This window comes from Monopterus albus, unplaced genomic scaffold (genome assembly GCF_001952655.1).
Source record: "Monopterus albus unplaced genomic scaffold, M_albus_1.0 scaffold88.1, whole genome shotgun sequence".
In the NCBI taxonomy this organism is placed as follows: domain Eukaryota; kingdom Metazoa; phylum Chordata; class Actinopteri; order Synbranchiformes; family Synbranchidae; genus Monopterus; species Monopterus albus.
This window is the reverse complement of record NW_018127968.1, coordinates 1,013,845-1,024,799: the sequence shown is the minus strand read 5'-3', so window position 1 is coordinate 1,024,799 and position 10,955 is coordinate 1,013,845. Positions and strand designations below refer to the sequence as shown.

At 40.0% G+C, this 10,955-nt stretch overlaps 1 protein-coding gene across 1 annotated transcript in view; it reads right to left on the bottom strand.

The window, feature by feature from the left end:
• The window catches only part of LOC109964399 (receptor tyrosine-protein kinase erbB-4), a 300,706-nt gene that overhangs the window by 160,047 nt on the left and 129,704 nt on the right, over positions 1-10,955 (bottom strand). The window contains 1 exon segment of the mRNA XM_074527649.1: positions 4,038-4,189. Coding sequence (XP_074383750.1) covers positions 4,038-4,189 — 152 coding nt within the window.

Sequence of the window (10,955 nt, the reverse complement as noted above, 5' to 3'; positions counted from 1 at the left end):
AATTCTTTAGTATATTACTTGTGTGGTGTAGAAGATAATTATTTAAGAATGTAATTATGTAAGAATGTTAACACTGTTATAATTTTTTTAGTATAATACTTGTGTGGTGTAGAAGTGAATCATTTACTGCTTGCAAACCAAGGATGGTAAGATGATGTCATGGGGTAGGACTGGATAAGTCTGACTTCTTCCTACTCCATTCAAGCATGTACTAGGTATAAGCAAATTGATATTGGATTAGCATTTGTTGGATATGTGTAAAATTATGTGTGTCAATATATCAACTGTCTTTACATGCTTGAAAGAATAAATAAATCAAATCAAATCAAAATATCTCTATTGTTTTATGTGAGGAAGTGATTCCTTTTAGCAAAATGTTTCCTTGCACCCCAGATTCTATTAACCTATAATAACCCCCCAACCCACCCCCCACTCCCATTTTAAAACAAGGCAGGGTCAAGACATGTTGGACTGAAAATGCAGACAGAGATGACACTCGTGCTACCCACGCTTTCTCTACCTAAAGCTATTCACTCCTGCTCCACAGAAAAATACTGAAGTAGACAGACTAGGCAAATTTGTTGGCATTTGTTGATCTGTTATTCCTGCTCCCAGGTGCAGCCAGAGTGGTTTTCCATCTACAGCCATGTATACATTTCACACAAGTGTTATTGAGAACTAGATTAACAAACCACCACTCTCTACAGGCTCCCTTTAGTAGACAGGCACTGGGGCATGAGCCATCCAAATAAAAAGGCAGTTATACATTCAGTTAAATCATTAAGTTGTCTTGTTTAGAATAACACTTCTTGTCCAAGGATATATTTTGTGGTTGTATTGTACTGAACCACATCCTACTGAAATATATTTCTAATATTTTTTTCTAGGCCATTTATAAGGAAGTTGCTAATAGAAAATTGGAAAAAGAACAACTTCCTTGCAACTTAATGTTTTTTCTAGGAAGAACAAGATAAAGGGAGAAAATGGAAATGGAAATAAAGATGTTTACAAAAAGGCACGTTTATCTTCAGGGGTTCATCTGTAACATAAGATCTGAGTAAACCATTTTGGTTTTCAATATTCTTACCTCCTTTTACATTCTATAAACAGTTTTCTCACATAAAAAAACACAAGGCCTGTTTGAAATATTAAATCTTTCAATTTGTAAATGAAAGACATAGGTGGGGACTTGGTGAATTGGTGCTGGAGCGATAAGCAATCTGATCACTGAATTAATTTTACATGTTTACTAATGACTGCAAAGGCAAGACAAACAATTTGATCTGTTTGGCTGCGAGTTCCTACTGAGACTTGGAAGAGAGGGAGGAGAGGGAAACATTAATATTTCATAATCACAGATCGGTTTCTGAGCGCATGCAGGAAAGTGACACGAGGGGAAAGAGAGATGCAGACGTGTGTGTTTGCTTTCCTTGGCGACCCATTCACAAAAAGAAAACGTCACACTAGAGTGTCGACCTGGGTACAGCTTGTCATTTCAATTTCTTCATGTTCAATATGCAAATCCTGTTTATATTATGGGAGAAAAATTCAGAGAAATGAGAATATGGATTTAGGAGTGATTTAAACACTGATGATGTAAACGCCGATGATGTAAACACTGTGTGTGGTTAAAGCTCACTGTTGATTTGAATGTGAATATGTGAGAAAGGGGAGAAAGCCTCAGTGCTGAAATGCAGTTATTAATCACAGTGGGGGCGTTGATTCATCTGTTGTGGAGGCAGTTTGGAAGATGGACTCTATTTACTGCTAAAGCCATTTGAGGGGCTTTGGGAGGCAGCCATCAATCTCTCGGCTATCTTGAAAAGAAGGGAGCCAATGCAAAGACATCAGTTTCAATCACCTCCTAGAGACAGGTGGTACGGTAAGCTGCTGAACAACCACTTTTTTCTTCCCTTCTTCTTTATCTCAAGGTGAAGTTTTCCCTCCCTGGGGAAGCATGTTATTAATGTGTTTTATCATAATAATGATATTCTCTAAAAATACACATTGCACCCTGCCCTCTTGCTCTCTTGCTGTTTGGCAACCTGTGCTCCTAATTAGCATCTTCAATTAACCCATGTTAATTGCCAGCTATAGAAAGGTGGTGGAACATAGCAGGTTGGTGCCACAGGGAGTTGTTTTGTAAATGTAATGAGGGGATTGTTGTCAAAAGCACCTTTAACCTCAACCTGAAAATACCATAAAATGTTGTTAAAGGCAAATGTAAACTAAAGTGGGAATGTGAAAGATGCTTTAAAGTACACATTGGTTCTGTGCAGTTAAACAACAATCACACTTGGTTTTTGAACTGCACCTCTCCCCCTGCCATCCTTTCCCATCTGAATCAGCGGGGCCTATTACCTCTGCGGGAGTCTAATACCAGCACTTTATCATTCAATGATGCCTCTTTCTCAGTATCATGGTCTCTCTTTTTTTTTTTTTGCGTCACAGGGAGCGTTGCCAGTATTGCGCTGCACAGTGCAGAACACTTAATGACTTTTTGTTTTGCTGTTTTGATCAATTTTGATTTCGTGGCCTATACAAACCTAATACACAAGAGAAAATGAGCAACCCTTTACTTTTACCTGGTGTAAACAAATCGTTTTGCCATATTAACTTGGAATCATCGCTGTGAGAAGCAAAAAATGAAAACACAGCTTGCTTTGTTGGGGGACTGACTTCTCAGCAAAGCCTCTGTAGCCCAGTTCATTCTCACAGCAATTCTGGCCCATTAATGCAGTCAGCACTTTAGCGTAACACCAGGGGATCTCCCCAGCCCCCCAGATAGACCGGAATCAATTGGAGTTGGATAGTGTTAGCAGTGGAGTGTGTAGCCAGCATAGTCTAGGGTGGTGTTCTTGAGAAGTGAAGGGCCAACAAAGGTCAACAGTAGCAGCTGAGTTCACCAAAAAACAGCCTGTTTTTAATTTCTCCTGTAAATGTCTCTATAGTAAGCGCCTTCTAACTTCTCATTACCACACTATTACTGCTCTGGCCCTTGAAGAGTCTGAAGCTGTTATCACCTGACCCTGTTTGTATATTTAAGCATTCACAAGCAATTCCACCTCAGCTCCCTCACCCATGCAACATACATTACTTCCTCAGCATCAAGGCACAACATTCACCGGAGTCTCTTCTAATTCATTTACTACATCTCCCTGACGCTGCCTATAGGTACTACTAAAACTACTGTTACAATGTGTCATACCTCATGCGCTCTGTCAATGAATAAAATGATTTTAAAATTGCTCATACATATGTTTTCTGGAAGGGACTCATATCCAAAGCCACAACACTTTTTTTTGTCTTTTTCTCTCAGTGACTCATGTTTAATCAAAAAGAAGATCTGCCAGATTAAGTTATTTGGATTTTGATTGTTCTATGCTTCAGACCACAATGGTGCGACCATACAATCAGTTAAGACACTCTGAGAAGAGAGGAAGCCTGATTAACCCTGATTAGAACAACTTTTCTCTCTGCTTATCATTGGTCATGTGGACACAAATCTGAGTGCTGATTGGTGGAAAATGATCTGAGTACAGGGCATTCTCTGGGCAACAAGGTCAAATGAGAAGACAGTGATTACAAAGTTCACATTGTGAACTTTTTACTCAGTTTTAAGCAATTACTGATAATTATGTACTGAAAGCTGTAAGCATTAAAGAAACTGCAGCAATTACAATAAGAAACGTGAAGCTCAGAAATTTTTTTTTTTTTTGCCTCCTAGTCCGCCTAATGTACAAAGCCTTACATTTTCCAGATATAGGCACCTGCCAGATTATTCCAGCAAAAAGCTGCCAAGTGGGTGACTTTTTACTGAAATACTAGCGGGTCACTTATTTGTTTGCACCATCTAAGAAAAATATGAAGCAGCTCCCAAATGCTGTAGAACAGTCATGCTAGCAGCTATCAGCTCATTACAGATTTCAGAGATTGATCAGTAACCTACTAATTTTAGTAAATAATTAAATCAAGAAAAACTGGTTTAATCAGTCTAACCAATGCACCTGAACCAGACTCATTTATTTAGTCCTTACTCTGAGGAAGGTCAGGTCCCGACTGCGGTCGATGCTGGTGATCTCAAGGTTCCCCATTACGACTTCACAGTTCTCATAGTATTTCTTCAGGGTGCGGTACTGCTGCTCCAGGTCCGACAGCGTACTCAGCTTGTTCTCTGTACCAGCACATACTATGGAAATAAAAGAAGGGGACAGAGGGATATGATAGCATTAATACAGGTATATTACAGTAGCTATAGCTGGGTGTCCTTTACAGAACATTCACATAGAGAATATGGCAGTGCCAGTTAACAATCTCACAGTTTTGATGGTGAAAATAGCTTGAAAACTGACGATAAACACCACAGTATAGGTGACCTTGATAAGATTTTCATGTGATTTTAACAGTCATCAAAGCCAACCAACAAAATTTCTTTCTGCATTCTAACCAGAACGCAACTACAGTATGCGAAAAGGAATTTCATATACAAAAAGGGTGGTTTGTGTTTTTGTTTGCCAGACCCATTGCTGCAAAAAAAAAAAAAACATTCAAAGGAAATATAGTACAGTGTCAGCATCGGTACACAGACAGTGTGGTGCAGCAGCTCAGTTGGCCTGGCCATGTAGGACTAGGAAGTCACTGGACCCACACTGCACCTCTGCCTCACCTTGCACCATGCTTCAGGGTACTCGGGACACGTGACAGCTCTTTAGCAGCTATTGCCGGGCTCCTCACTGGACAGGCAATTAAATGGAACCTTTCCATACACCTTGCACGCCTTTCCCACAGTGACACAAACCATCTGCCCATCTGCTTAATCAGCTGGTGCTATAGACTAGCGTGACCACATACACACAAATACATGGACGTTTATTGGTCTGTGTGATGTGGACTCAGACAGCTTTATCTACAAGCTAAAACAAGCAAACAAACAAAAATAAAACTATTAAACAACAATCCCCTGCAAGTTCTGAAGTTGTGCTTATTCTCAAGATCTCAGGTGTCCCATGCTGGACTTAAAATGTGAAATATCTGTGTTTTCTCTTTTGCATATTTTGAATTTTGACCAACATAAAGATATAAACACCAACATTTGCTCCTTTGAAGCATTATAAATGACATTCATTTGTATTGCCATAGTGGTGCGGTTTCTCAGAGAGAGCCCATGAGCTCTTGTAAGTGAATACCTGCAACCTGAAAGAGCCTTACTGATGCTATGCATTTTAATGCAAGATCCCTTGCAGACCCTACTATACACTATACTGTCTTTTCATTTTTACACCTTATATCTCCCTGACATCAACTTGAGGGCTTGCACTCCCTAGCCTCTTGGCTAGTAATAAACTAGGCCAAGCTCATTTATCCTTTTTGTCCACACAGGCACTCTGCGGTAAGTCCTTTCAGTTCCATTACCTATTTACTACTCATCATCATACTACAGACACATATGAGAAGAGGATTCAGTTTCAAGGCAACACAGTACGTCAAGACATCCTATATGAGATTGTGTTTAGGTTCTTCCACATCTAAGCAGATATTTTGATAAGTGGGGCCATTCCAATGTGACCTGGAAAATACCCGTAGGAGCTGGAGGTGATTAGCTAGGCTGCACATAGCATAAAGTGCTGCTCAGGAATGATATATGGCAGAGCTGGGTGTTTTCACTAACAGTTAGCGTGGGCTTGACTGGAGTGGGGTGCAGGGAATGGGGGTGGGAGGGTGAGGGGGGTCATAAAGTGAGGATAGGTGTAATAAACTGTTATTGCACCCTTGGGGTAGGGCGCCAAGATCAGAGGTAAGGGCCATTGTGCCATGTGATGTCTAGTGAAATTTACTTTTTTATACCTTCCTCAAGCATGCCTTCAGTAAACCTGCTGACTTCTGAAACCTGTCTGGTGCTTTTTTCACTTGTGATCTCTAATGAAACACAGTAAAATCCTATAACTCTGCATGAGCATGAGATGGTGCTGACTGCCAAGTGAACCACAACAAAACCATCTGTGCTGTGTGGAGCATGCAGTATATAGAAGAAGTGTGAACTCTTGCAGGTTTACCGTAAAGCTCGGTGATCCTACTGGTGATATGTCTGCATGTATGTGCATGAACGTGGGCAGACTGTAAATAACGAACCTCACGTTGTATTTTCCTCTTTTTGCTGCATGATCGAATCCATTTGTCTCCAAGCTCGATGTCACATCAGTGCCTGTATATCACAGCAAAGGCTGTATATAAAACAAACTCTGCTCTTTATATTGGTGTGACCCGCCTGCTCAGGAGGACATGCTATAGCTGTCAGCTGTTTAACATATTTCCTAGGATGCAGGAATAAACTAGAAGCACAGATGAATTTTTACAATGTTTACAACTTAAGGCTGTTCCATAAAAAGAAAATCTATCTTATCTGTCTGATGACTTTCATTCCCCAACATTCCCTCAATGACTTTGTTCCATATATATATATACTGTAATATATGAATTATTTTTGCCCGTGTGAGTAAATTGATTGAATTTGTTTGCAGGGGCTTTCATCTCAGAAGTGATGTATTAAGACATTGACTCATACTGATTCAGAAATTTCAGATATATGTAATTAATGAGAAGATTACGAACCAATGGGTGGAATGTATATCTGGCTCAGTTTATATGGTCTAGAAGAGAATTTCCAGCCTTCCCACAGTGCTTTAATATAGACAGTGAGCTCATGAGTAGGCTTGTTTATCCTCTCATTAGTTTTTAAATGGTGACAAAAATATCGGAGGCAAAACTGCATATATATCAACAACCAAGTGCTTTTCCAGCACCAGACAGACAGACAGACGTAGCGTACTAGTAAGCTTGAAGTCTAACTCTGAGTGGAGAAGTTCTAATTGTCTATCTCTCTCTCTCTCTCTTCTCCATCTGTCCTTCTCTCACAAATCAGTAAAAACTTTAGCTGAGCTTCATTGGCTTCCATACAGTGCATCTAAAACAGACAACCACCAGACAATAATGACCCTAATGCATCTATCACCATCTCTGTCACACCACAATCAAATGTACACAGAATCAATGAGACAGTTACATAAAAAACAACAACAAAAATATTCAGTTAAATGGTTGCAAAAGCAAACTGAGCTGCATTTTCATCAATTTTTGTTTCATAAATATCCTCATCAGGATTACATACTGTAGGTACTGCACTGCAGTGGTTCCTGCTCCTTGCCCAATTCATTTCATAGGTAGTGCACACAACAACTTCATCAATAGTTCCTTGTGTGATTATTGAATGCCTATAAAGCTGGAGAGTCTCTGAGGTTTATGGGCTTCTGCCAGGGAAGCCAGCAAAAGGTCATCCCAATAGCCAGTAACTGACTGAATTAAATGAAGTTGCAAATGTCACATCTATAAGTAAACACCGTCTATAACTGAGCTTGGCTCATGCCTTGAATAAACAGGAAGACCTTGAAGAAGTTAAGATGAAACTCTGCCCTGGAGAGAAAAAATACAGCATTTTCTGACAGGCACACCAGACAAAAAGTGCACATCTGAGGTCAGAACTGTCTTTTGTCCCCTAACGTCCCCCAAATGAGCTTTGGCGGCTAAGTATGAGTTACAAGCTTCTGATTGTAATCATAGCCCAGATTATTGTCCATCTGCTGAGCAGCTTAATAAGCATCAGAAACAATAACTAGATGAGTGTTCGTGATGACAGCACGGTCCAGTAACACTAACCTCCCACTGCCCTCCGAGCTCTGGTCACCTACCAGCAATGCTGTTGCTGTCTCCATATGGTCTATCATAAATTAGCATTCATGCCTTTGCTGGTGCACACATCCCTAACATGCTGCGGGAGCTTATCATACAGGATAGCCTGCAGCTGCCAGTGTGCATATAGAAAGTGTCTGATTACACTGCATGTATCTAATATATCACAAATTTAAAAATAAGTGGCTCCTGGGTGTGATCAGTATATTTACTGTACTCTGTCTCACTGCTCTCATTTTCAGCAGTCAAGCCCTGACAAACGGACTGCACACTACCTTCCCAGCACCAATCAGCAAACAGATACAAAGAAAAAACTATAACATGAAGCAAGGTAATATCTGAATAATGTTTTCACAGGAAGTGAGATGCCAACCGAGCTAAAAAGAAAGCAAGAGTGAATATCCATCTTACATTTGTCAGGTGGCTAGAAACACAGCTTCAAATATAAATGCTGAAGCCTCGTAAATGTGCACATAGCAACTGTTTGGTAACTTGCTACCCATGGCAACTTTATAAGGTAATAATATGTTAGTGCTATGACAGCAGCTGTTGTTAGCCCAGAACTGTGATGTGACTGTAAACTAGGATATTGATGGCAATAATATCACATTGTGAAAATGCTCAGTCCTCTCAAAACTGCCACAGAAGTGCACCACTCTAAAACTGTTCCAACAAAAACTGAACATTATCACCTACCTTCATGAAGGAGGATTTGTTACAGGGTTGCTATATTTAACTGCATTAGTTTTAGGTGGGTGTACCTAATAAACCACCAACTGTGTCCACAGTATAACTATGCATTTACCTTCCACTGCCTCCTTGTATTGAACTACTCAACATTTCACACATCTACATGTATTTTTACAACACTTTTTTATTAATTCAAATAGTTTTTTTGCATTCTCGTTCACTTAATGTGTTTGGTGTGAGAGTGCTCTTTGATACTGCAGCTGCAAAAGAGAAAGTCTGGTGTTGTAAGAAGTAGGAGGGAGTGGAAGTTTTGATTTGAAGCATGCAAACAGCAACAAGGCTGACACTGATAATACACTACTGTCACCTAGTATGTTTGTGTGTGTGTGTGTTTGTGTGTGTGCTTATTACTGGTGTTGTTAATGATTACTGTTAAGGGGGTGAATCAACAGCCCAAACAGTGTCTTTTAGTACGCATTTCACACATTCGGAAGTGAAGGTTTTTTTATTTTTATTTTAAGCTTTCTGGGTTTTAGCCTTTACTGATAGTTAATCACTGACAGGCAGACAAGAAACAAGGTAGACCTGCAACAACTGTTGGTGGGGTGGTCAGACTCAAATCTCCAATATCACACAAGCAGCGTGCTACGTGGTGCGGCACCCCATAACTACGGATGGGTACCGAAACCCAGTACAAATATGGCACCGGTTCCTATTCAATGCAATGTTCCAAGTTGCTATGCACATTTCAGTGCCACTTAAATGCCAGTTGATTGAAATATTTGCCCTCTGGTGCTGTGAAATGGATGATACAGACAACAGAGGCATCACTGCACATCATGTGCTAATGCTATCATTACACTTAAGCTGTGTTCCATTTACTTCAGAGCTTAGAAGTTGGAGCTGGAAATGAATAGGATTTTTTTTTTTTATGTCATCAGCCTTTGTTTTATTTAGGGTATAAATTTCATGATGCTGTCGTTGCTCTGGCATTGGCTGTGAGGCCCTGTATATCTGCCGGAGTTGCATGGCCACGGTTGGCAGCGTGCCCTCATAAGATCTGTCAGAGTTGAAGAGAGATCTCTATAAATGATCGTTCATGTTCAGTCACTCATGTAGGTGTATGTTTATGGATGCATTAAGGAGAACAGTGCTTAATAAAGCTGTTCAACTGGGAGTGCTCCTCATAAAACCTTTGTAGTTCATGCAGTGATGACCAAACAAAGCTTTCCCAATACTTTGAAGTCCATTGTATCACCAGAAGGTTCATTACTCGAAGCCTCAGACTCAGCGTTCACTAGCGACACCTGCAGTTAAAAATGATGAAGTGAGAAACCGAGGCCTCATTTGCCATCGATCACGTGATAATTGGGAAAATGACACAAGCTTCGAAGGAGGCAAACCTTTTTATGAATTTATTTCTGTAGCACCTGACCCAGGTAGCTTATCTTTTGTAGACTAAGATATATTAATAAAGGGCGTTGAAGTACTGTGGGTGGGGCCCTGAGTTTCTTTGGTAAATATGGCGTACCTGTGAATAAAATATACCTTGTAGTCTTAATTTTGAATCAGAAACAAATGGTGGTGCCTCCACTTAGCCAGAACTTGTAAATTATAAGGATTTTACCCAACTAAGAATAATTTTAACCCAAAGGTTTAACCAGTTATCACTTCCTTTTTAAACTTAATACACTTTAATATACTCAAAATAAAACACACTCACTGTACTTTGAATGCAAAACATGAATTTAGTTAAAATTCAAATGAAAATTTTTTTATGTATATACAACTTATTGAAATAAAATAGGGCCCACACACACACACACACACACACTCACTCTGCTAATTAAAATAGAGTCCTTGAAAGAAACAAAACTTGTTGCAGGCCTGAATCGATGCTTGTCAAAGGTCAAAGTGTTTATTTGTCATATGCACAGTTAGGAAACATGTTTCCCTGTACAATGAAATTCTTGCTTTGCCATCCACATGAATGCCACACAAAGTGAAATATAAATTGAAATGTAAAGTGGATGAGCAATAACAAATGTAAATAGGGAGTAAAAATCACAAATCTAAGGCACTTTAAAGCAGCAAGTGAAAGAAGCAAATAAAAATACAACACCACAATATAATGCAGAGAGAATATGTGCTATGTGGGAGCTGTGGAGTGCAAATACTCAGCAGTGAGTGTGAAACTATGCATGTGCAAAATGAGTAGGTAAACAGTACAGATGTAATTACATGAAGAAGATTCTGAATCAGCTGTTTAGGAGTCTGATGGCAGTCGGAAAGAAAGAATTTTTCAGTCTGGAGATCCTGCATTTCACACTTCTGAGCCTCCGACCGGAGGGCAGCGGTATGAACAGTCTGTGCTGGGGGTGGGTGGGGTCCTTGAGGATGGAGGCAGCCTTCCTACGCACCCTGCGGTGGTAAATGCTCTGCAGAGAGGGCAGTGGAGTCCTGGTGATCTTCTCCACAGTCTTTACCACTCTCTGCAGGCGCTTGCGGTCCATAGCAGTAGT